General features: G+C 38.2%; 1 protein-coding gene across 2 annotated transcripts in view; it reads left to right on the top strand.

Annotated features, from left to right (window-relative positions):
• TAF15 (TATA-box binding protein associated factor 15) overlaps positions 1-26,601 on the top strand; it is a 29,657-nt gene extending 3,056 nt beyond the window's left edge. The window contains exons 2-16 of one of the 2 annotated variants that reach the window (XM_034420930.3): positions 2,292-2,328; positions 3,609-3,660; positions 4,773-4,875; positions 4,961-5,072; positions 9,671-10,011; positions 10,652-10,760; positions 16,722-16,756; positions 17,365-17,397; positions 19,920-20,029; positions 21,544-21,673; positions 22,143-22,241; positions 22,499-22,586; positions 23,983-24,071; positions 24,159-24,249; positions 26,176-26,601. In XM_034420930.3, coding sequence (XP_034276821.1) covers positions 2,292-2,328; positions 3,609-3,660; positions 4,773-4,875; positions 4,961-5,072; positions 9,671-10,011; positions 10,652-10,760; positions 16,722-16,756; positions 17,365-17,397; positions 19,920-20,029; positions 21,544-21,673; positions 22,143-22,241; positions 22,499-22,586; positions 23,983-24,071; positions 24,159-24,249; positions 26,176-26,215 — 1,469 coding nt within the window. In that variant the 3' untranslated portion in view covers positions 26,216-26,601. Of the gene's footprint in view, positions 1-2,291; positions 2,329-3,608; positions 3,661-4,772; positions 5,073-9,670; positions 10,012-10,651; positions 10,761-16,721; positions 16,757-17,364; positions 17,398-19,919; positions 20,030-21,543; positions 21,674-22,142; positions 22,242-22,498; positions 22,587-23,982; positions 24,072-24,158; positions 24,250-26,175 lie in introns of those variants that run through there. The other variant, XM_087883415.1, reaches the window with a different exon arrangement.
• The last annotated feature ends 394 nt before the right edge of the window (positions 26,602-26,995 follow it).

Here is a 26,995-nt window from a genome sequence, read left to right as displayed (position 1 = left end):
GAATGCAGCATATCTCATTCACTGTGTCTAAAAATCACACTTGATCCAAGCACCAATCCCATCTCCAGTTACTGACTGGAAAATAAAAACGTATTTTATCTTCAGTCAATGAATTATCAAATATTTTGAACTTTGGTCTTCTATCTGAATTGTTACGTTGTGTTCTTCCTGTCATTACTATAATGTGTTTGTATTTGATTACACTTAAATTCTTATGTGCATCGTGTTGGATTACCTGGATGTTAATCCAAATTGATTTTAGAGGAAGTCTTAAAGATCTTTAGAATATGTTCTAAAAAAAATCACATACAAAAATTATTTTTATTATATGAGAGCAACACCTTTGCATTGTCCCATTTCTTATGGTACAAAAATAGTTGCCTGCTCTCAAACCCCAGGATCATCTAGTTCAGCATTCTGTTCACACAATGGCCAACTAACTGCACAGGGAAGCTGACAAGTCTCCCAGCAGATTTTCTTCAGAGGCAGTTACATTGCCATCAAAGCTAATAGTCATTGATCCCCATTACTTTCATGAATTTTTCAATAATGTTAAGGACAAGCTGGTAGCTAGCACATCTCATGATAAAAGTTGAATTCTGTATTGTGTTAAAAATTATTTTTTAAAAATAATTCCTTTTATCCTGATTCTTCCAGGATTCAATTTTATTAGATAACCTTTGTTTAAAATATTTTGGTACAAGTTAAATAGCATTCCCTTATTCACTTTATTGATACCTGTGCATATATGTAGTCCTTGACTTACAACCGCAACGGGACCAGAATTTCCATCGTTAAGCAAGGTGGTTATTAAAGTGAGTCATGCCTGATTTTACAACATTTTTGCCACCCTTGTTAAGTGAATCATGAGTTAAGTGAATATGGTTTCCCCTATAGACTTCACTTGTAGGAAGCTATCTAGGAAGATGTCAGATGGCAATCGCATGACCCTGGGATGCTGCAACTTTGATAAATACATGCTGGTTGCCAAGAGCCCAAATTTGGGTCACGTGACCATGAGGATGCTATGGTGGTTAAAAGTGCAAGAACTGGATGTAAGTCCCTTTTTAATCAGTAATTTTCAATGGTTGTTAAATGAATGGTTGTAAGTCAAGGACTACCTATAATTTTATACATCTTAGTCTCCTCTCACTGATCTCCTTTCTAGACTAAAATACCCCAAATGTCACATGCTTTTCTCATAGGTAAACTGTTCCAGCCTCTTTATCATCTTAATTTGCCTCCATTGAACTTTCTCTAGCTCTGCTCTTTTTTTTTTTTTTTTTTTAGGCATGGCAACCAGGACTGCATACAATATTTCAGATGAGGTCGCACCATCGGTCATTATGATATTGGCACCTCTATTTTCAGTGCCATTTCTAATTATCCCTAATCTGCTCTAGGTCTTTTTTATAATGGATGCATACTTAGAAGTTTGTCTGTTAGTTTTCCATTTTATCTCAAACTCTTATTTCAAACCTCTAATTTATGTTTAACATCATTTAATAGTTTGCATAATAAAACAAATTTACATATACACTTCTTTCCCACAGTATAGAACCAGAAACTGATAAGATAAGTCTTGTGTTTTTAGTACTGATTATTGTAATGCTTGCCATGTTGAAACTATTAAACTTGTCAATTTTGGTGTACCAATGTCCCTGATTCTTGTCTTCGGGACCTTCAAACATCATTTGCTGTATTTATAATCAGCATATATCCTGGTTAATTTTAGCCAAGCGTATGCTGTATTTTCTTTGCTGTTCTTAACCAGTCTTATTTAATTATCAAACAAATGTATATGGTTGCCCAACTCACATACAGTACAACTCCGGGAGGGTTACAACATTACAAATCCACAACATAGAATCTGATCCCACCCCTGTTGCAGTAGCAACACAATCAAATCAACCACTTGATCAACTTCATCTCCATTTGTGATCCCCAGGCCTACTGACAAAGTTACATCTTCAAGGCTTTTGGGATAGTCCTCTGTACCCCTCTGTAGAAATGAAGATCTACTTTCCAAGCAAGATTAGCCTTTTCTATTTATTTTCATTTGCATAGATTTCAAGTAAAAGTCCCTTCTTGTAAAATGTTAACAGAAGAAATTGAACATAATATTCTGCACAACAGAATGTGGAAATTCGTCTGAATAAAGAGTTTCCTAAGAGATGCAGGGGCTTCATCACAACTTACAATTATAGTAGTTCAAAATTCTTAGATGTAAATTTGTTCTTTAACTACATGCTTGGTTGCAGTTTATTTACATATATTTATTTATTTTTAAGATTCTGGAAGTTTCAGCCAATCGGGGGATCAGCAAAGGTATGTGTCCTTACGTTGTATACAAAGATGTTATGATCAAATGGGAATGAGGTATGTTCAGTGTCCCCAGTCTATGATATATGTTCTTTTGGCTTTTTACTACAAAGTGCTTATTTCCTTTGACAACCTTTTTACTTTAGATCCCACATGTAAAACACTATGAACGGCACATGACATTCTAGTTTCTTTGCTTTGTCTTCTCTGATGCAATTCAAAGCACTTTCATACCATCACCAGCTTTACGTTCCAATTCTTTGAAGCAGTTTTGGTCTGTCTCTGAATGTTTTCAGTGATACCATTCCTCTGGGTAGCTACTGTGCCACAAGTTAATTGACTGAGCTGCCAAAATGCTCCCAAAGGCTGTGCTATCAGAATGTATGCCAATTGGCACAAATACCAATAGTGCCAATTCAGGATTGCCTCTTATGTGTAGAAGAGGACTCAAAATCTTCTACTTTTCCTAGAAGACAATTCTCCAAGGGGGAAGTACCTTTCTCTTGGATCTTTCCCAATGGAGGATATATTTTGGGGGGTGTATTTGGCCACAATGGCTAGGCAACTAGCAAAATTTTAAAAAATACTCTACAGATAGTCCTCGAGTTAACAACTGTAAGAGAGCCTGTCCATTATGGTCATAAGTCGTAATGGTGACATCCCAATTTTACAATACCTTTACGGCAGTCATTTAGTGGATGCAGGAGTCATAAATCAAATTCTATGGTCCTTAAGTAAACGCACGGTTGTTAAGTGAACCAATGGTTCACTATGGGTGCGGTTTTGTCAAAAAATGGAAGTAACTGCCGGTTTTTGGCAAATTTGCGGTAAAACATCACATGATTGTAGGACGCTGCAAAATGGCTGTAAATGTGGCTAAGTGTTCTAAGTGTGGTCATGTGACCCAGGGGCGACCATTGAAATTTTGGATATAGGTCATAACTTCAAATGGTCTCTAAGCAGTAGTCAGTATAAGTTATATACAGGTTATATATATAACCTGTATATAGCACCAGCAGGACCATGACATAGTAAAAAAATGACTGACATTCTGGGTTGAATTTTTTGGATACAGAATGGGTTCTGATCTTTTTTCATGTGTACATTCTCTTTGTCTCCTCTCTCTTTGTATTTATGTATGTGGGTGGGTATCAACCAACTGAAGATAATACTTATTTTGTTTTAAAGATGTCATATAAGGTTTTATTTTATCTAAATATTCATTTTGACCCAATAGTGGGTGATAATTGCACTTCTTTTAAACGTCCTAACCTTTTTTCCCCCAGCTATGCAGGGTATGGCAATCAAGGAAATCAAAATTATGCACATATGCCACAGGTAGGCTGAGCAGTTGCCTCGTTGCTTCTTTACATGCAAAATGTTTTTCTTTATGATCAAAATAAAAATTGCATCCCCCTCCCCAACTTGCTTCTGTGATTGTGGCATAGTAAATAATATCTTACTCTCCTGTAGAGGAGGAGTGAGACAACATTTGGGGAGAAAGGTTAAAAAAATTATCTCTGAGATGACAGAACATAGTCATACTAAAATTCCTGATCAGTAGATTCCTATTGCCTTGATTGTATGTATCTTAATTTGTTGAAGCCATTAATTTATAAAGTGAAAGCTGGCTATGATTTTGGGCCAGTCGCTTTCTCTCTGCCCAATTCATCTCACAGGATTGTTGTTGTGGGGAAAATAGGTAGCAGAAGAACAGGCTTTTAGTATAGGACCACCTCGTTGCTGATGTGCTAGTTGGGCTCTCACCTGACTGTTCATCCCAAATTTTATAAATTCCTCCCCTTCTTTTTACCTATTACTAGTGTCCCAACACAGCATCCCATCTTCCTCCACAACTTTCCCAACACATTCATTGATTCACAATGATCCATCCTTTCTCAGTATACGCAGAGATACATAGCTGGAGCACTTTATGTGTTTAGTGCACTCTCCCTTAACTTTCCATCCTCCAGTTATCTTGAGACAATATACCTGAGGTATACTGGGAGATCTAGTCCGTACATACCTGGAGTATGCCACATAGCAGAGGGCTAATTTTGTAGTATTCAAACCTTGAGTAAAAGAAACAAAGAAGTAGGCAGTTCAGAAAAATAAAGGTATTGGCTTCCTCAGTAATCTTCACAATAACCCTCTAAGGTGCAATTGTAATAAAATATCATTTAATGAACTGTTGTGTAAAACTTTGTGTATATACATGCGTATAATGAGAAGCTCTCACTTGTGTAATTTTGTTGATTTGCTTTTCTTTTTACAAAACAAAGATTAATTAAAGGCAAAAAAGAAAAACATTTTCCCAGAAACACATTGGACTAAGAGATGTCGGTTTATCTAATTGCCATTTACAACCTAAGTGTAATGCTTTTCGAATTTAAGTAACTAGATTCAATAAACGGAGCCTTATTTCTTTTTTACTTGCTTATTCATTGCAGGGATATCCCGGCTATGACCAGAGTGGAGACACTTCATCATATGGGCAAAGCTATGGAAGCTATCAAGGGAACTATCAAGGGAACTATGCACAGACCCCGACAGGTTTGGTTGAGCATGCTGACAATTTTGTACATATATACCGTTCAAGGGCACAGTTTACCTAAAGCATTCCCTATTGGATCTTCAGGTTATGGGCAAGGTAGCCAGCAAGGATATGGCGGATATGAAAATCAGAACCAGAGCCCGTATAACCAGGAATCTTACAGCAATCCTGGGCAACAGAAAGATTTGTCAGGCAGGTAAGCAATCTTGTTTTCCTCTTTTGCATTAATGAGGAAAAAGGAAGGAAAATGAGGGCATTACTGATGTTGCCATGTACATGAAGGCTATAAAACCAGTGCTTTGTAAAAGTTCTTTGTAAAACTTTTAATAAAAATGTAACAATTAATTGGTTTATGTGGGTTGGGTTGGAGATAATAGTGGCTAGAGCAGACATAATCCAATATATCTTTTACCTCTGGTTGGTATGACTGTTACATTTAATTTTTGTCTGGGAAATCAGTGGGGAAAACACTCAGGAAAATAAGAGCTCATAAATGATTCAGGACTTCAGTACCATGTTTCCACAAAAATAAACCCTAGCCTGATTTTTAAGCATGCACCTAATATAAGCCCTACCCCAAAAATAAGCCCTAGTGAAGGGGGTTGGGCGTGGCTAGCACAGGAGGTGGCGAGCATGGGCTGGCAGTGTCCGATAGAAGCCGCAGCCCATGCAGTACAGGTGAGTTGATTACCTGTCCAGCGGGCAGAGGCAGAGGGGAGGCAGGTAATCCGGAAGTACTGTACAGGCTGCAGGAAAGCTGAGAGTCGGGCTGGAGCAGGTGGCCGACTGCAGGAGCCTCATCTTTGTGTGGCAGCACCAGCAGCAGACGGAGGCAGAGGTGCGGGGTGGAAGGCAGGCGATCCAGACGTGCTGCGTGGGCTGCGGAAAGCCGAGAGTCAGGGCTGAGCAGGCGGCCGGCTGCGGGAGGCTCCTCTTTGTGTCTCTTGGTTTGTCTGTGGCCCATGCAGCACATCTGGATTGCCTGCCTTCCGCCCTGCTCCTCTGCCTGCGCGAAGATAAGCCTCTTGCAGCTGGCCGCCTACTCTGGCCCACTGACTCTTGGCTTTCCCCGCAGCCTGCGTGGCACATCCAGATCACCTGCCTCTCCACCCCCCCCAGACCTGCGCCTCTGCTGCTTGGACGGAATCAACCCACCTGCGCTGTGGGCTGCGCAGCCCCAGAGTGTGCCGACTAAGGGAGCGGCAGGCTGCAGCTGCTGCCGGATACCATCGGTCCCCCTGTGCTTGCCGCCTCTTATGTGTGTGCCCGGGCGGGGGGTACCCGAACGGGCTGATCACCTTGAATTTCCCCAAAATATTTCCGCCGAAAATAAACCCTAGTGATTATTTTGGAGCCCAAAAATATTTTGACTGGGTTTTATTTTTGGGGAAACACGGTAGCCTTTTATTTGATTTATTGTTAGCAGCTGTCCGGATTAGCTAGAAGACACTGTATATGATGCATGTTTAGTTGAGGTCATGAATCCATCTGGAAGAGTGATACAACATTTAATATAAATACTAGCTAAATCAGGATGGCAGTATATGTGTTTTAAAGAAACCACATACAGGTAATCCTCGGCCTTTCATCATTCTTTTAGTGATTGTTCAGTGTTATGATGGCACTGAATGAATGGTGATGCCAGGGTTCCAAGTAACACCCCCAACTAAATAAGACTCCAAGGCAAGCAATTCCTCAGCATTCCATTTTATTAGAGATGTCATATTGGTACATCTGGCAAAACCCGAATCTGAAAGCTTCCTGGTTTTCCCCACCCAGAAGAAAGTCCAAGCCCCAGCATTCACATGTCCATCACATGGTCCAATCAATCCACCATCCCAACTGGAGATGCCTCCCAGTCACGCCACTCCAGTTACAGGCTGGATGTCCTTGACTCTCAGAGAAATGTTGTTATGGCTAGATATCTGTACAACTCCATGCAATTCCCCCTCCCACTTTTCCACAGCACTAAATTTGGCAGCCCTGAAGATCCAAAGTAAAAGATGGCTTCCAGGACTGAAAGGTGGTTACAACCAATCCTCAGAGTTCTGGCTGTCCCTGCAACCCCCAGGGTCACACGATTACAATGTTGGTCCATAGCAGCTGGCTCACATTTATTAATGGTTTCAGTGCCCTGCAATCACATGGTTGCCATTTGCAACCTTCCCTGCCAGCTTCTCCAAGAAGTCAATGGGGAAGCTGGTAAGGAAACTGGCAAGTTGTTGGGATAAGTCTCCTCCATTTGTGCAAACTCCCAAACCCACTCCCCACCACCACCCCCACTCCTCCCACACACACTTGTGCCGTGCTTGGCATGTATCTATGCCATGCCTCACATGACTCTTCCCCAACCTACACTTCTTGCACACTTTCATGCACTCTCCCTGACCCACGCCACATCTGTCATGCAGCCTCCCACACCCAGCAGCAGCCACTTGCAAGAAAGCCAGCCAACTTGGGGCTTACAGCTTCCTGCTAGTTTCCCACTTGAACTGGCTGCAGGAAGTTGCCTTGCTTAATGATGGGATTTGGTTAATCACAACAATTAGAACTGCAGGGATTGCCATTGCTAAGTGAAATGGTCATGCTTTACAATCACATTGCTTAGCAACAGAAATTCTCATGTAAATTACCATCATAAATTGAGGACCTCTTGTAAAATTTAGCTTTTATCGTCTCATTATTGAATTTAATAATAGCCTTGCAACTGAGACTTGGCCTTTTCAATCTTCATGTTGACCAGAATTTGCTGATGATTCTGATTGAAAAACTAGACTTACTGAACTTTCTTTGTCAGTAGCTCATAATCATAGCTTTCTTAACACTGTATGAACAAACTGATTTGTCTGCAGTGAATTTTCTAGACCGTATGAATGAATATTTGATACATTCTCCTTCCTAAAACACTTTGACAAGGTAAGACTCTGTGTTCTCTTCTATTGGCACCCTGTGTTATCTGAACAACATGGGACCAGAATAGGTGATAAATTGCTTTCAATGTTACAAACATTTTTTATATTTTCTAAATTGGTTTTATATAGGAAGTAGTCTAAACCAGGGGTCCCCAACCTCTGGGCCGCGGCCTGTTGGGAACTGGGTTGTGCAAGCAGCGGGTGATCATGCAAAGCTTTATTTGTGCATTTGCAGTAAAGGAAGAATTGGGAAAATATATAGAATATTAACTGAATTAGAAGAGCAGGCAAAAGGTTTAAAATTAATTTGGGAATCAGATTTAGGAGAACTAAATGACAATGATTGGAAAAATATTTCGAATAGAAGAGTATATAAGTACATGGAGATGGTACTTAACACCATGTAAACTAAATCAAATAGATGGTAAATATACAAATATATGTTGGAGGTGCAAGAAAGAGGTCGGAACATATAAACATGTGGTGAGATTGTGATAGTGCACAAAAAATACGGGACATGGTGTTTAGAGAAATTAGAGCACTTTTGAATGTAAATTTAGATATGTCACCGAGAAATGCATTATTGTTGCTGAACAACGGAATATAAATGAAACAAAATAAGAAATGATTGTAAATTTGATAATGGCAGCTGGATTAGTGATGGCTAAATATTGGGGACGAAATTGTGTTATTCAAAGAAATGAATGGTATAATGAAATTTGAAGCATGGCAACAAACGATAAATTAACAAATTAAATTTTAAAAAGGGATGATTAAAAAAAACAATTATAATGAAATATGGGGGAATTTTATAAAATCAGTGTTGGTAGAAGGCAAAGAGAATAATCCTACTCAAGAATATACGCTGTTTTGGAGGTGATAAGGGCACAATTAGAATATATTGTATATTTTTTAGCTGTTACAGAAGAAGAAATATAAGGGGGGGGGGGAATGGTCTCCGGGGTGGGGGTGCACTGTATTATTTGTATTATTATTTTTTTTTTGTATTTAGATGTGTATGTATATGTTCGTATTGTTTGCATTACTTGTATTCAAAATAAATTAAAAAATTAAATATATTAAAAAATTGCGCATTTGCAGGATTATATTTCTTGCGTATAACCACCACCATTGCCGTTGCCAGTCGGCAGATCCAAAAAGGTTGGGAACCACTGGTCTAAACAAAAGAAATAGCATTTGTTTTGTTTTTATTTGAGCCTAATTGTATTAATTCTTCCTACTTCCTACTTGATTGGATTATCAGTTGTTACCATATATTCCTTTTGTCTTTAACCAATAATTTTCAAAACTTGATTAGGGAGGAGAGAAAATGTCTGGGGGAACTGTGTGCTCTCCCTTTGTTGTGTTTTCTATCCAAATTACAACCTCAGTATTTTGAAAGGGAACTTTGGTTAATCTAACTGAAAGGATGCAGTCATTCCTTCAAGGAACTTTGGAGGGAAGAAAAGGTAGACATGACTATAACTTCGTAGTTATAATCTTCACATTCTTAAGTCTGACTTAGTGCACAGATCCAGTTCACTGAATTTCATAGACATCAGCAACACATGTAAACTTAGTTATGAGCAAAGATTCTTACAAAGTCAGCTGTGAAATATTTACCTCCCCTTTGGCGGGTCTCCAAGCAGAAGTTGAACGTTGATTTGTTAAGGATGTTTTAGTTCAGGTTCCTGTACTGAGAAGAAAATTGGACTTGATGTCATACACTTTTTCTTTATTATTCTATTTGATTGTATCTGGAGGTTTTGACATTCTTTATTGCTTTGAATGGATAAGACCAGGAAAGTTGTCTCTGTATCTTTGTATGCACTTCTGAATAAAAAAGAGAGTGCAGTTAATTTCTTGTTTGCTTCAATATAAGGTCTTCCTATGACCAGAAACCCACCTATGGGCAACCAGGTTCATACAACCAGTCTTCAAGCTATAGCCAACAGCCAGGATCCTATGACCAACAACAAGGTTACAGTCAACCACAAAGATCATTTGATCAACAGTCAACTTATAACCAGCAGGGACAGCAAAGCTCATATGACCAGCCGTCAGGATACAGCCAAAATCAGCAACCTCAGCAGAGCTTTGGGCAGCAGCAACAAAGCTCATTCAACCAGAAGCCAAACTACAGCCCGCAACAAGGCTCATATGGTCAGAACCAGCAGTCATACCAGACACAACAGAAGGAAAGCTATGGACCCAACGTGCAAGGTAGGCACTGCATGGAGTCCAGACAGAAACATATTACAGAGCAAAGCATTGTGGTAAACTTTATAGAAACTGGAGGATTTTAGTACCCAAGAGGTTGCAAAGAGCTGAAATCGCTAAGAGTATAACCACAAATAGTTGTATGTCAACTGCATCTTGTCTGCATTTTTTCTCTGATTTGGGCATGACATGAAGAAATAATATTGGCAGTTCTACTGAGTTGCTTCCTTCCAATTGATTTTTAAAGCAGATAATAAACTGATAAGAGTTTATTTATTATATTAGTTCCTGTTCTTGCTGGATTATTTTTTTTTTATGTTAGAGGTACAGTAGCATGCCTTTTTATTCTCATGTAGGCCAAAATTCCTATTCTATGATCTCGCCTGCTGTGGCACATACATAACATCCAAAGCCAAATAAGTTTGCTTATTTATAAGCAACTATAAGTATTTCAGTATTTACCAATGTAATTGATTGAAAGACATTCATTTAAAGTATTAAGAAATTTTGACTGGGAGTTCTAATCTTTTTTCATCTTCAGGTCCTAATAGTGTGTATTAGTGTATTCAGTGTGTGTATAATTCTAAACTAATTAGTCACTTACTTTAATCTACTCAAGAATAATTGCTTTGAAATTACTTAGATGATCGCCGTGAAAAAAATAGATATGGAGACGATAACCGAGGCTATGGGGGCCCACGAGGTGGAAGCAGATTTGATTCTGACAACAGAAATACTATGTCTGGCATGAGGTAAAAGATTTAACCTAGAAGCTAGAGATGGATTATGATACCTGTTTAGTCCATTGTTTTCCTTGCTTGCTTGGATGAACGCTCTTAAAAACTACTTGAAGGAGTACTTTTTCTTCCTGAAATGCTAATATTAATAATCTGCATTAAAAATTCAAGTCCCCAAATACTAACCTAGATTACTTTCTGGCTGATTGATTCATGAACCTATTAAGCCATTCATGTTTTGTTTTGTTTAGTTTTGGCTTAACATGGTATCTAAAACTAATCATGACTAGAATTTATTCAATGGCATATAATGTTCAGGTATGGATCCAGACATTGTAACCTCTATTTAGTAAACTATTACCAAAAACTAAAAACTTACTACTTAAAAGTCATTGCTTAGTATAACATATAATCCAGCCTATACTTACCTCATACAAAGAACTGATCAGAAATGCAGAAAACACTAATTTTGTAACTTAACACTAAAATGTATTTTTATAAAAGATAAAAGATACTTGAGATTCTATTCTATGCCAGGCTTGGCCAATTTTATTCTTTTATGCCAATATCCATGATATATATGTAAGAGAGGCAACTGCTCTTCCTCATTAGCATCTGAGAAGTAGGATTGCTGAAGATTTTGTTGTCCACTATTCCTGAGCCTTTTACGATACTTTGATATAAAATTTGTTCATGCCATGAAAAATTTAATCTGACTTTTCCAGATTGTGCAGCTGTTACAGGCCAAGGAATAAGACAGACAAGAAATTATGACTCATTCACAGATCTTCTCCTGTTAAACTATAAGATTGGCTTTGTAATGATTGCTCTATTAGCAGGTACAGCTAACATATTTCTGAATCTTGATAAGACAAGTTAGATTCAGGCTTTGTCCACCTACAAGTAAACGAACAATATCATGTTTTACTTTTAACTTGGTTCTCTAAGTTTTTTTTCCATGTGGATGAAGCAGTCTCTTATTGGAATATCACACTAAGCTTAAATTATCAAGTTACACACTATTTGTCAGCTGCACTTAAGGATGAGGCAACAAGTGTGTACAGTTGTATTTACGCCTAAGTTTGGAAAGAGGTGTGAAGGCAGTGGATATGACTTACTTTGAATTTACAGCTCTGTTTCAGCATTGTTTTTAATAGATATCTGAAAATAGAATGTTTTCTATATTCTATTTGGGTAGCATCATTGCATTGTACTTGATTTTGTGTTGAAAGGGTAGATTCTCAGTGTGCAGTTACAGTTAATTGACATCTAAGGTGACTTAACTTGACTCATTGCTTTTGAACCTGATGGAACAAAGTTAGAAATGGAATGAGTTAGGAAGAGAGGTGTATATAGCCAAATGAGTTTAGAATTTTTTGCACTGACCAGGAGAAAGTCTGCTTTTATCAACTGCCCTGTTTTTTGCTCTCTGCTGTATGTTTGTGTTTGTTTGCAATGTTTGTAGCCTGCCCCAATCTGTAGCTTGGGTACTATATAACATAAAAAAGGAAATACAAATATAGAAAAAAAGGAAAACTAAAACTATGATAATAAAAAAGGAAGTATTCAGAGTATAAGATGCTCCAGACTATAAGATGCACCTACTTTTTTGGGGAGGAAAACAAGATATAGACTAGTGCATGGTTATGGGAAATAATATGAAATTTTACCAGTTTGGAACTCTTTTAAGTTTTTTTCTTTGCATAGATTGGTATTGTAATCAGAATCAGTAACTTATTCAGCACACAATCTGTTAGATGTAAAGCTCCCCCCCCCCTTTATCTTCCTGCAGGTAACTTTTTAATTTAAGTTAGTGAAATGCTTTTTAAATTCCAGCTAATTGTTGATTCTGGACAGAAATTTTACAACAAAAGGACACAAAGAAGAAAATAAACCATAAAACACTCACAATAACTCTGCCTCTGCCTCCTGGTTTGCCCCGGTGCAGCAAACAGCCTGCAGCGGAGGCCTACGTGGCAATAGGCAGTGGCAACCCCTGCAGCCTGAAACAGCTGAGGGTCAATCAACTGCTTGTGCTAATCAGGCTGTGCTGAAGCTGAAATGGGCTGTTTTGCTGTTTGTTGCTTGCTGCAAGGAAGTAAATTGCTGAGAGGCAGAGGCCAAAGGGTGGGGGCCGGTGGGTCGGCAGGGCTACATTCGGAGTATAAGATGCACCCAAATTTTCACCCTCTTATAGGGGGGAAAAGTGTGTCTTATAGTCTGAAAAATATGGTACTACTTAATATGTACAAAGCAAAACAAAACAAAAAAATATGTACAAAACAAAGCAGTCAACCCTCATCGATAGCATGCTGGAACTATTTTCTGAAATGCTGAAAGGAAAATACAAATCTCCAAGAATAAAGATGCCGTAGCACATGGGTCACTGCCAGAAAGGCCACGTCTCCCTAAACCACCTGTATGTGGAAGGAACCAGAGGAGGCCTTTATCAGACTTGAATTTAAGACTGCCGTCTCTATAAAGTAAAAAATAAATTATTTAATCTGAAACGGATGTTAATACCTATTCTAACCAATGTCTGATTTGATTTAAATTGTACCTCAGGGTTTTGGCTGGGGGATTTCAAAGCAGAACGTAGCATATGCAGCCTTGTTGTTTGGCATTCTGGGTATAACAGATCTCATCCAAGTTTTGAGAATGCCTCAGAAGTAAAACAATGGATATAAAAATGGTATGGAAAATTTGCATTTAAAAATGTTAGATCATCTGTATTGGCAAAGAGAAATGGATGAGAGCTGTTTCTCAAAATAAATTAGAAGATTGAACCTGGGCAGGCCATGCTCAACATACATGTTGATATAGAATAGATAAGTGCTGAATCAGTCTATTGATACCTCTGTATATGGAACGAACAAGGTGGCAGAAACTGAAGCACTTGTTCTGTATTTTGATGAGGTGTAAAGATAATACACTTGTTGGACCTACAATGGATGCAAAAACATATCTTTTTGATTGTTAACAAGTCCTTCTCACCCTCAATCTGTTGATCTCTTGCTTTTATCCAACCACTGATTACTCTTTACCAAAATAAAAACTAAAACTAAAAACGGCACATGTCTTACAGAATGTTGCAAAAAAGGAAACAACTCTTAATCTCTGATTTATTAAATTGGATTCGGGGAAACAGCATTATATCTAGATGGTTTTGGGAGGATGTTTAGTTCCTTCATCTATTTTTTTCCTCCCTTAAGTATTCTGCCATTCAAATTCTTTTCTTGACTGTTTAACTGGTTCGCTTAATATAGTTGACATTATGATGCCTCTTAAAATTAATGTGAGGTCATAGCTCAGTGATGAAAGTGCATGTTTTGTGTGCTGACACTCCCCAGCTTCTGGCACTGCTGTCTAAAGAAGTCAGGAGCTTCAACTAAACAGTACCAGCTGTATTAGGGATATAATTTTGATACAAGCCAGATGTTTTATATAGAAATGTCAAAAAAACCTACATTTTCTTTGCCTTGTCTTGTTACTTTGAACCAGAGAAACTTGAGCCACATTCACGTGCTTGATGGCAATTATTACTAATTTATTTTTTTAAGTTGCATTTTCCTCATCAGCAGTTTTTAAAATATCTTGACTAAATAATAATTAATGAGAGACCACCAAGTCTAGTGACTTGATATATTTTTTTTGGCTTGAAAATGTGCAAGCTTTATCTAAATGTGGGTGGTAATATCCTAGGGAACAAAATAAATCAAACTGAGAATCAGATAACAGAGGGCAAGAAGGTATAACCTGAGAATATGTAGAAACCAAAAGGGAATGCTAGCTTTGGTTTGCCATCAATATCAGCCAGTCATTGAAGCGCTAAATCATTAGTGTATAGTAATAGTAAATAAGACAGGAATCCCATGTTTCAAATTAAGCGACAAAAAACATTCTTGTATGTATATAACTAAAAAACACAGTTCACCTCCATTGTGAAACTTAATTTTATGTAATGAATATTTTAAAATAATAGAGACAATTAACATAGCATTTGGATGCTTGGTTCTTTAACTACTTTAACTGGCACTGTATTCTTACCCATCTCCAACTCTGGCCCAAAATGAGAATGAATAAGACTTCACAGAAATTATTTTACAGAAGGTACAAGCTACCCCTAAATATGCAGAATTAAATGTTTTAAAATTGGCAAAAGCAAATGGACTTGGACATGAAGAGGTAGCTAAAGCAGGAGTGAAATGGAGTATTATTTTTTTGGCCTAAAAGATATGCATCCTACAGTTGCTGTGGTTCTGGCTACTGATGCCATGATACCACTTGAAAGACAGAACTAATATTTTAAGATCTGGGGATAGGTGGAATGACAGGACCAAATGTTCCCAGAAATGTTGTAGAGTTAACTCATGCATTTTGCCCTTTAACTACCCCTATCTGGGGGTGGGGTGGGGTGGTGGTGTCTGAAATATTTAGCTTACCCAATCTTGAGGCTTCAAATTAAGTGCCTGCAGATTTGTCAGTTGCTCAATTCTCATGTAAAGGTTTCTGCTATATGAAAATCCACGTCCTTCTTGACATGATGTCATCTGTTCACATATGTGCTCTAAGCATATGCTAATATCCAGGATAAGCATCTTTCTCTAAACTATTTAAATGTGAAGTGTTTATGGCATTCATTTATTCAGCTATAGAATTAACACTTCTAAAACTGTTTGGTGGAGTTCCAGCAATGTCTTACCAGTACAAAGCACAGCTAAAGAAAAGGAATAGCTATTGTTTGAGATAAAGAAGAACATGTTGCCAGATCAGGAGGTGGAGAATAATAGCAGCCCAAGGGGAGAAGAACATTTAACTATAATTTGGATGCAAAGCAGAGGAGATAAGCAAATAGAGGGATAGAAACATAGTAGGCCATGAGTGTTAAAATAGCAGTTTATAACAGTATATAATTTTATGTTTTGTATCACTAACTAAATTGAACCATTCTGTAATATTGAATGAACAATACTGCCTTTTTAGAAACCTTATTTTGCCTTTGAGAATAGTTTTTATATATAAAATTTTATTTATATAAAAAATAATTGGAACTCATTGTATCCAGACTTACCTCCTTTTTTTTCTGACAGCCTTAATCCTATTCTTAATACTGTAGAACTTCATTGTATTCTTAATACCGCAGAACCAAAGATTCATGCCTAAAATTCCCAGACTAAAATAGCTTTACTGTACCCGATTCTGTCCATATTACTCAGTTTATTTGATGCAGCCATGCTATGTAATAGTACTGTAATGCAAGGATGCCAGATTTGACCTTGAGGTATTTTTGCCTTGTTCTCTGGGAATTTACTGTCAAGTAAGTAATGAAATAAATCGATTAGTGATTGCACATTATCTGATAATCTTTCACATGTTTTTATTAATACATAAAGATAATAAAGGGGCCTGGGTAGAATTTTTTTCTCCTTAAAATTTAGATATTTTTGCCTTTTTTACTGGCCTTCAAATAACTAAGGATGGCTTATCTCCTCCCCTTGCTTAAAGCAGTGCATATTGTTTTAAATCTAATCCTCTCAACAGATTTTTGAGATAGGTAAGGCTGAAAAAGAGCACTCTGGTTCTTAACTGAAGATAAGTGGGATTTGAATCCATGTATATAATTTCACTTAAAGCAAGCATTCAGTTTTTATTTTAATTGACTATTTGTTGTCTCACCACATTGTTGGGAAGCTTGACACTAAGAGGAATTCTGCAGTTAAATACTCAGTAGGATGTTGGGGTTTTTGTAAAAAAAAATATGAGCCATCTACAGTCGTGTCAAACTACAGTATAGTCATGAACAGAACGTTATTTTCCTTGTTTAATCTGTGTGGTGCAAAAAAGTATATACTACAAATTAGACTATTTTTATAGAACATGCAGTAAATAAACTTTCAGTAAGTGCAGCTTTTGAGCCTTGGGCTCAGCATGTCAAGACTTAAAGAAGAAATCATTTCTTCAATTTTTCCTCTGCAGTGGTGGTGACCGAGGTGGCTTCAAAAATTATGGTGGTAAGTGCTGAGCGTCAAAAAAATATTAAAGTGGAAACCTCTATATTAAAAGGTGCCAAAATATCCCAACCCCTAACGAGCCACCGAATACTTGTATTTTCATGTTTCTATCTATTAGAAGCATTTGATTTTTCTCCCCTGTTTGAGCTGAGGCTGGTGTGTGTGTGTGCTTAGCTTTTTTTTTTTTTTTAAGTTTCTATAATACGTTTTTTAAAATGAGATTCCTGGTTTCATTTCTTTATTTCCCAATTGCATGAAATGATTTTTTTTGGCAACTCATAGTTGGCTTCCGATGGCATCTACAAAAGAACCTTCTAAGCACATTGTCTTAGTGAGAACATTTTTGTGGCAAAGAGATTAGTTATGTGGACCAACAGCAACTACAAGACAACCAACCGCCAGCATAAACCTGTGTGGCACTCTTCATCTTAGAGACCATAATTGGTTTTCTTCTTGGGCAAAATCTTGTGTCATTCTTAATTGCAATTTCTTGGTTTCACATATCTTATTGCTAATATTAATTAAATCAAGACTGAATAGTTTATTCTCCTTTGTGTGCGGTGCTGCTTAGATGCCCATTGCTTTTTTTTTCTTCTCCCGTTTCACAGGTCAGAGGGATTTTGGGCCAAAGCCAGATACAGGTAAATGTAGAAGCCATATACCGGTATGATACACAGTTTTATGATTGTCTCTTTTAGTTTTATATAAGGTAGTTTTTCCCAGTCTGTTGCCATCAAGATGCCTTGGGCCAGTTCCCAAAAATTGTGGCAGAGTTGGGCAAGCTTGTTCATAGTATTTTGGAAAGGATAAAATTGCAGTTAACTCAGCCATCTCCTTCATGATGTCACTCTGTTTTCTTGGCACCATTAGTAATCCTTTAATTATACCGGAATAAAACTAGGGCAAATTGGAATAATCATTGAACATATGCTGCTAGGAATTCCTTTCCCAGCCCTATCAGGAAATGCCAGCAACGAAGCTTTCCTGAAATTCTGGAGGACTAATACTGGAGTATCTACCCTGTTTCCTCTAAAATAAGACATCCCCCGAAAATAAGCCCTCCCCGAAAATATTTAACTGCATGCACAGCCAGTCCCCGACATTTCCTCTGGTTGGGGTTTAGGGAGACAGAGCTAGAAATCAGGTAAGACGGCAAGAGGAGCCCTATCTTGCTCCACGTGCCCCAAAATAATAAGACCTCCCTGAAAATAAGGCCAAGCGCTTATTTCGGGGTTCAAAAAAATATAAGGATCTTATTTTAGGGAAAACATGGTAGATTCACTAAAGCAAATTCAAATAAACCTACTGTTTAAACTTGATAGTTGTAGTTTGTAAATCATGGTTTATTAAATCATTTCTTAGCACAGTCTGCAATCTCAGTCAACAAAGACAATTCTGAGTTAGTTGGACTGGTGGTTTCCTTTGGTACAAAACAACTTGTACTATTACTAAATATCCTGAATGATAGGAAGGGAATGGGTAAAAAAAATATTTGTTCCCTGTTGAATACTGTAGATAGGTAACAAAATCAGTTAAAATGAAAGAGATGAGTTTACGTTTGATAAAATGCATCTGCTTAGATGGCTTTAAGACAAAAAGAGGGCAGACTAGATTCAAGGTGCACACATAATGGCTGCTATGCTTTAGCCCTCCTTGCAACCTTTTTAGAGCCATTTGGTTTATCACTGTTGGAGAAAAGGGATGCTAGATTTTATGTAGCTCCTCAGCCCAGCAAGGGTGTTTTGGGGTTATTTGATGAGAGCAGGATGCCTTTTGTTTTCTAATCTTAATGAATATGATCTTTTGGTAAAATGTAGGTTTCCTAAATGCTGTACAGAATCCAAAGAAGTACATTACAATGGCCTTAGTTGGTCTTTTACTGTTGAGTAGCAGGATTACATACTAAACCATTTTTTAATTTTTTAATTCCAGTAAAGGGGGTTAAAGGGATGGGGTGGCTCAGTGGCTAAGTCTCTGAGCTTGTTGATTGAAAGGTTGGCAGTTCAATGGTTAGAATCCCTAGTGCCACGTAACCGGGTGAGCTCCCGTTACTTGTCCCAGCTTCTGCCAATCTAGCAGTTCGAAAGCATGTAAAAAAATGCAAGTAGAAAAATAGGGACCACCTTTGGTGGGAAGATAATAGTGGTTCCGTGCGCCTTTGGCATTTAGTCATGCCGGCCACATGACCACAGAGTGTCTTCGGACAGCACTGGCTCTTTGGCTTTGAGCACCGCCCCCTAGAGTCGGGAACGACTAACACATATCTGCGAGGGGAACCTTTACCTTTTACCTTAAAGGGGGTTATTTGGAAAGATCCCTTAGCCACATAATAGCAAATGATTCTTTGTTCAGGGTGAATGGTGACTTTTCATCTAACTATTTGTTTGGTATTTTAAACTAAACAGCAAAATGCTTAACAAGAAAAAGTCTCCAAAGCAGAATATATGTTAAAATTCATAAAAACAAACTACAAGTAAAGATCAAATATAGTGGCAAGAACATAAATAAATTAAAATTCTTTGCAAATGACTTGTCTAGCTGACTTCTGAATTAATAATCGCAATACAGTATATGCATGCTATAGTGGAAAGGAATTTTAGTGACAGGATGTTTTTCATGGTGGTGTTTTTCCAGAATTAATGTACATTGCCTCTGAAGTAGACAATTAATCAGGCTCATATAGGAGACGATAGCCTTTACATGCCTTGGTCCAAATTTAAAATTGTGATCAGAAACAAATTCTTGCAAAAAGCATTTATCCATTTAACAGTTAACAACTGTTAGTTGTTCACTGTCATTAGTAGCATTGGGTGAATAATACCTTTGTGTAATTGTACACCTTTTTAGCAAATGTTAATATTTCTGATTAAAAATTGCATTGAGAGTGGATTGTTCATAATGGTTTTCCTTAAGATAAACATGGGTAGTTCTTTCCTTTTGGTTTCTCTGCATCTATAGTGTATATGCATTTCCTCAACTTGATGGAGTTTAAACGTCTTGATTTAATTCCCTTGAGTGCACGGGGGGGGGGATTATAAACACTCCCTGGTTGACATAGGAAATGAAGTTTTTTGGATATTTTGCGAAAAAAGGCTGTGATATTTTGCACAGCTTCTACTACACACTTTGGCTAAAAAATAACCCCAGGCTCTTTTCAATGTAGATTCGGAGTCTGACAATTCTGATAACAACACCATCTTTGTACAAGGACTTGGAGAAGACGTTTCACCAGAACAAGTGGCTGATTATTTCAAACAAATAGGTGTAATTAAGGTATTTAAGGTGGTAAAAAAAGGGGGCATATCAGCTAAGAATATAAGCTAATAGAAGAACAAGGAGGAATACATGTTTAAAAAAAGAACGTATCAGCGCAGAACCAAAATATTTAAATAGATAAAAACAGTATTAAGATACATTCAAATTATCAGAATGTGAGCTTAAATTAAAAGGCAGTATTTCTAACAAAAGATGCTTAATTGGATTTAGGTTTGGCAGATCTCCAGTACTGTGAAGCAGCCATTATCCATGTTCTCCATCTTGATGAGTATAAAGTATAAGTGGTTTCTTCCGTTGGGTCTGGGTTAGTAAAAATATTCTGGTAGTCCTTGGCTTTTGAAACAATTGGGACCAGGATTTCCCATCACTGAGCAATATGATCATAAAGCACGATTGCATAGCTTAGCAGTGGCAATCCCTATAGTCCTAGTTGCCGTTGTTAACCTAATTCCTCCATCATTAGCTGAGGCAACCTCCAACTGGCTTTTGGCAACTAAAGTCTGGAGAAGATGGCAAGAAGTTGAAAGTCCTAAGCCAGCAGCCAGTTAAGTAGCTGCTTCCAGGTGGGGGAGGGAGCTATGGATGTGTGAGAGTGGAGAGAGGCATGAGTTAGGTGCTAAGGGGTGTGGAAGAGGTGTGTGGGTCAGGGAAAGTGTATGAGCAATATGGATCAGGGAAGGTTGCAAGGGAGTGCTAGAGGCCTGGTCAGAGAGGGTATGTAGGGTGCGCCAGTGTGGTATGAGCACAGAGGGACTGGGGAGGGTATATGGGGGAGATTTAGTGATAGATATTCCATTCCCAATGGCCGTTGTAACCGGAGGACTACCTATACATCACAATCCTTCCCAAATGGAGAACTGCAAAGTATATTGACTTATTGGATCTCTGCCATACTTTTATAAGCTATTTTCTAGGTTGTTTCCTTTCTGTATTGTTACAGTTGTTGATGACCCAGGAAATTTGAGGGCTGAGGCTTGAAAATAGGCCACAATGTTCTGTTTGTTTATACATTCCATCAGCACATCTGGAAGTAAGGATAGTGTCAGGTTTCGCTGTCGTCAGGTTTCGGTATCTGTCAGCACTGGAACGAATGTAGTTTGGAGTGCTGACATCTAGATCTTTACTTCAAGGAGCATGAAGTCTAAAATTGGTTATGAGCTACCACTGAATAAGGAGAATAAGGAGAGGCAAGTGGAGACAATGTAAAAAGGAAAGCTGTTTCATCTGAGCTACAGTGGGCATTCATGTTAACTTTCATAGGAAAGGTGGGCTTTGAGGAAAGATTTAAATGAAGGAAGAGATAGCATTGCATATGTGTTCTAGTAGGCTGTGCTAAGCAATACAGTTCAGCAGGAAAGAGGGGATGATCTTTTGAAGGAACAGATTTTGGACAGCAAAGGGTGGTGGAATTGGAGAAGTGATCTTCCTGTTCATGACAGAATTCACCATTATTAGGTTGTTAGGCCCTTACATGAATGGTAAAAATATTTTTTTCTCTCTGTTTTTCCCAGACAAACAAAAAGACAGGTAAACTTATGATAAATCTATATACAGACAAGGATACTGGCAAGCCAAAGGGAGAAGCAACAGTGTCTTTTGATGATCCTCCATCTGCTAAGGCCGCCATTGATTGGTTTGATGGTAAGGTTGTCCCATTAGGGCTTGCCAACCAATTAAATCATGAACACCGAAATGTCTCATTGTAGGCAAAGATCATAAAATTGTTAAGGCAAATTTATTTTTGCATTTATTTATCTGTCATCTTTGGAAATCGCTCATCTCTTTCACCAAGGGACTCTGGGTGGTGTACAAATAAAATGTTAAAAACATAATAATGAAGACTCTTGCTGCTACAGCAAGGGTGGATTCTATGGAAATGGAATGCATGGGTGGGAAAGTTTCCCTGGCCAGCACTGAAGTTCAATCGATTAGATGGACCAGCAGGTTAGGGAAGATCGCCTTATAAAATGTGACTTAAGCAGAAGCAAACTCTGCATTGTTATCAGTTTTGTATGAAGTGTAGTTTTGGGGATTTATTGTTTAAATATTGCATTTCCTTGTTGTGATTGGCCACTAGATTTATTCTTGATCGCTATTCTTCCCTCTACAGGAAAAGAATTCAATGGCAGTGTTATCAGGGTTTCCTTCGCAACCAGGCGGCCAGAATTCCTGCGAGGAGGTGGTGGTGGAAGTGGTGGTGGACGCCGAGGTAGTAACACATCCAGATCCGTTGTACCTGGTAGTCCAGTGGTACCGTTCCTTTTTGGGTTGTTCGTCTGAGTTTCTCCCTGAGAACGGGAGCGACACTTCAGCCCAGCCTGCTTTCATGATTACCCTGACCAAATAGCTGGTACATATTGGCCAGTTTTGATGTCAGAGGCTATTCATACTGCATATTGTGAGTCTTTGCCATAAGGGCCACATACCCATTTCCTTGCTTTAATTGTAATATCATTGTGCTTGCAGGTTCACGTGGAGGGGGCTTTGGAAGAGGAGGAGGTTTCCAGGGCCGAGGTGGAGAACCCAAAAGTGGTGATTGGGTTTGTCCTAACCCGTAAGTTATTTTCAGTCTTATATCGAGATAGCCTAGAACTGCCTAGTTTAGTCTAAAAGTAGATTATTTGGGGCAATAAGTAGAGCTGGAATTTTGGAAAAGTAGCATGGAAATTCCAGCAAAATGGCTGCCACAAAAGGCTTCTCAGTTCACAAAATGGCTGCTATGGGTATGGGGGTTGATCACCCATAAGAATATTAAGTAATGAGGTTGCTTAAACCATCTGGTTTATCTACATCTTTATTCCGTGCAAGATTTCAAACAAAGCACTTGGCTGCAACTACCCATCATTTTTATTTTCTAAGGATCTTTATTTCCAAGTTCATTCTTGGAAATAAAATGATGCTAGATGTTTTGCAGCATTCTAATTTTATTTTTCCAGTGAAAAGAATTTTTTAAATAATTTAAATGAAACAGGGAATCTGACAGTAGCCGAGGAAAGTGTTTGCACTACCAAAGGAACATCAAATTGCCATTTCATAGACAGTAGTTTTTCAGGATCTTTAACTAGAAGGGTTTGACCTTTCACTCGGAGGTTGCTAGTCTCTATCTGTTTGAGCTCCTCTCCTGCTGATCTCATGGACCAGTCCATGCCATTTTTGAGACAACACCATAGAAGTAGTTTGCCGTTGCCCTCTTTAAATATTTTTTCCCTCCAAATTTTCTGTTGTGCAGTCCTGCGGTTCCCTAGTGATTTTTCAATCAAGCATTAAACAGATCTGACCCTGGGCGAATCTTTCAATAATAGACTGGTTAGCAAGATTCTGCCAGATGTTGTAGATTTCACTCAAAGAACCATTTGGCAACTCAAATACCTTGCTATTGGGCAATGGCACTTCCCCCCCACCTTATTTTGTTTATGTTCATTATCAGGACTCAATAGTTATACCAATACTATTATAGCTTAATGAGAATTGGAGTCTAATAAGATGAGGCAAAAATCAATGTTTCTAAATAAGGGCTATACAGGTAGTCCTATAGAGTTAATTCAGTGACTGTTTGAAGTTATAGCGGCACTGAAAAAAGTGACTTATCACCATTTTTTACACTTACAACCATTGCAGCATCTCCATGGTCACGTGATCGAAATTCAAATGTTTGGCAACTGACATATTTATGATAGTTGCAGTGTTCACAACCTTCTGACTTTAGCAAGGTGAATGGAGAAGCCAGGTTCACTTATCAACCACATTACTAATTTATCTACTACAGTGATTTCTGCGGCAAGAAAGGTCATAAAATGGAGCAAAATTCACTTAACTGTATCACTTAGCAACAGAAATGTTGGGCTCAATGGTGGTCTTAAGTCGAGGACTACCTGTATAAAATGTATTGATTATATAGCCCTTACCTTCAATCTTAGCAATTACTGAGAGATGTTTCCTGTCTTTTTCAGGAGCTGTGGAAATATGAACTTTGCTCGCCGGAATTCCTGCAATCAGTGTAATGAGCCCAGACCGGATGATGGGCGTCCCTCTGGAGGAGGTGTGTGAAAACTCCACCATTCAAAAATGGAATGCTGTTGGCTGGAGTGACATTCGGAATTTCTTGTTTTATCTTCCTTCTTTGCAGATTTCCGTGGCAGAGGTGGTTTTGGAGGTGATCGGGGGTTCAGAGGCCGTGGTGGCCGGGGCGGTGGCTTTGGTGGCAAAATGGGAGGAAGGTTGGTACTGAATCTTTACTACAGAAGTGTGTTTTGTCTCCAAATGATGCAGAGAATTGGCAGATATATTAAAAGTTCAGTAATAAGAGAGAAAGTTTGGAGGCCTCCAGAGACCCACCCGCAGTGAAAGCTGCCTGGTCCATTCTAGAATGCCAAGCTACCTATCGGGAGACAGTCTCAAAAAAGTGATTGATAAGGAAACCAGGGCCCAGATTTTCTGGGAGAAGTTGATTGCATTTTTGGTTTTAGCCACACCAGAAACATTTGGGATAAAATATGCTTCTGTCATAAGACAGAATGGGGTAGTGGTAGAAGCGAGCTGGTTTCCCAAAATTCATTGGGCAGTTTGTTCACTTGGGATAATCTGCTGCATAGGATAGTCATGAGGATAAAAAGTGGGGATTTGTGTTGGCTGATTTAGCTTCTAGGAATAATGGATGAGTTTCTCCTGGACCATTAATGGCCAGTTGCACGTTTGTCTGAAGCCTTCAGTCCTCAAGGTAGATAAGCACTAGTTGTCTGGGTTTATTGTAAATTCCTCAAAGACTTATTTTTAGTTCATGGTTTTATTTTATTTACTTCCTGCTGTTCTTCAATATACGTTCCCATCCAGGCACAGCTAAGCTTTGACAAAGTGAAAGTATCAAGCCACATGGTCTATCCCATTAATAAACCATCTTTGCATTCTAACAAATCCAGCTGTTAGCAGTTTGTTAATGAAGTTCCATACCTTTCTATTTAGCTATTGCTAATGATTTCCTATTTGATTCAGCATTGTGCATTTTAGTCACTGTTCAAAGTTACAATGGCACCGAAAAAAGTGACTTAGGACCATTTTTCATACTTGTGACTGTTACAGCATCCCCATGGTCACATGATTTACACTTGGATGCTTGATAACTGGTTCATATTTATGACGGTTGCAGTGTCCCATGGTCACATGACATCTTTTGCGACCTTCTGGCAAGCAGTCAATGGGGATGTCACATTCACTTAACAACCATATTACTAAATTAACAACTGTAGAGAGTCACTTGAAAAATGTGGCAAGCAAAGTCGTAAAATGGGACAAAACTCACTTAACAAATGGCTCAGTAACATAAATTCTTGACTCAATTGTGGTCAGGACTACTTGTAAAACCTAATAAAACTCATAGCATCTAATCCTATCATTGAAGTAATCCGTATGGACATTATACCTGCTATACCACATCTCCATGCCTTTTGGCAAAACCATGTCTTTGGTCCTGGCAAAAAGCCAGCAGTTGGGGACAATCCGATTTTTAGGGATAATATTCCACAGGGTGGGTGCCACCACAGAAAAGACTCTCTTCCTAGGTCCTGCCACATGGCTGAAGGGTCCCACAATATGCCCCTCTGTATTGCTTAAGAAGTCATGACTATTAAGCTACATTGGAATTTGTTGGTGGAACAGATAGATGTAAGTGCAGCTCTGTTTACGGATCTTCCTTTGCAGATAATCCAAAACTTGAGAGAGCTTTTGAGATATGCTAAAGCATTTAATTAGGATGACATTCAGTTATGAAGCCTGGATCTGTTGGGTAATCCTAAAAAATTACAACAATGGCTGCTTTAAATAGGAGGGGAAGAATTAAGAGCCGATTTAAACTTCTGACAATATCTTATTGGCATTCCTGGTTGTTGTAATTCTTCCAGGTATGATATTCTGAGTTTATTTAAGGGCAAAGTTGAAAACCAGAAAGCTCTTTGGAAGAACAGGACTTTCAACTAGACCAGGTTTCTCTCTTCCCTTTATCTCTTGATGGTTTGACTCCATGTCTGGTTCCTTGTGACTGATACTGACATCCTTATTAGGAATCACTTGCAGCAACTAACTTTATGGACTTTGTATATGCTACAAGGAAGTTAAGGCTGAGAATTGAATATTGTTTTTCTCTTTTCCAGAAACGACTTCAGAAGTGATCAACGTAACAGACCCTACTAAAAAAAAAAAGCAGAGAATGTCCCCTTCCTCTTTCTGATGGCTTTTCACAGCAGCATTGCTGAGTTTCGCCTGCTGCTTTATCCCATGGTCTCTTGGATAGTGGAATTAAATGTAAAAACTGGATTTTTAATTTGGTGGGAGGGACTGGGATACTCTTTCCCCTGGGTTATTTTTCCCCTTTCCTTTCCTTTCCTTTTTTTTTTTTTTAGCAAGTCCATTAAAATTTCATCTTTCTATTTCCAACATTCCCCCATTTTCCCCCAGCTACCAACTACACTTGTTCACAGGCTCTTAAAATAAGGATGGAGTAAAATTGTAAAATATTTGCCAAAAATCTGACATGTTTTATAATACAAAAAAAATAAAAGCTGATTGTTTATTTGTGACATGCTTGACTGCTTTTAGCCACTGTTATTTCAAGAATTTATTTTTCTGTATTTCAGCTCGGAGGTACCCTTGTGTACAGAGTGCTTAAATGGTGATCTGGATTGTTCTAAAATGTGAACATTTTTGGAATGAAACCATTTGTGTTCTGTAGATCTAAATTATGCAAATTGGCATATACTAACAAATTTGTTAGCTGAGAAGAGGAATTCAGCTATGCATAGCCAAGATTTATTGGAAATCTTTTTGAGCTTGAGAATTTTAATCAGTATTGTCCACATCCACACAAACTAATCTTATCTGTCTGTTGGTCTAATCTTACGTTTTTTATATGGCCACCCATCTACCAAAAGGAATCTTGTGTATTTTTGTAGAAATAAATATATTTTTGAGAGA

Source organism: Pantherophis guttatus, chromosome 1, assembly GCF_059756535.1.
Source record: "Pantherophis guttatus breed Tessera chromosome 1, ASM5975653v1, whole genome shotgun sequence".
In the NCBI taxonomy this organism is placed as follows: Eukaryota; Metazoa; Chordata; class Lepidosauria; order Squamata; family Colubridae; genus Pantherophis; species Pantherophis guttatus.
Note: the sequence above shows the minus strand (reverse complement) of the source record. Positions and strands in the feature narration are given on the sequence as shown.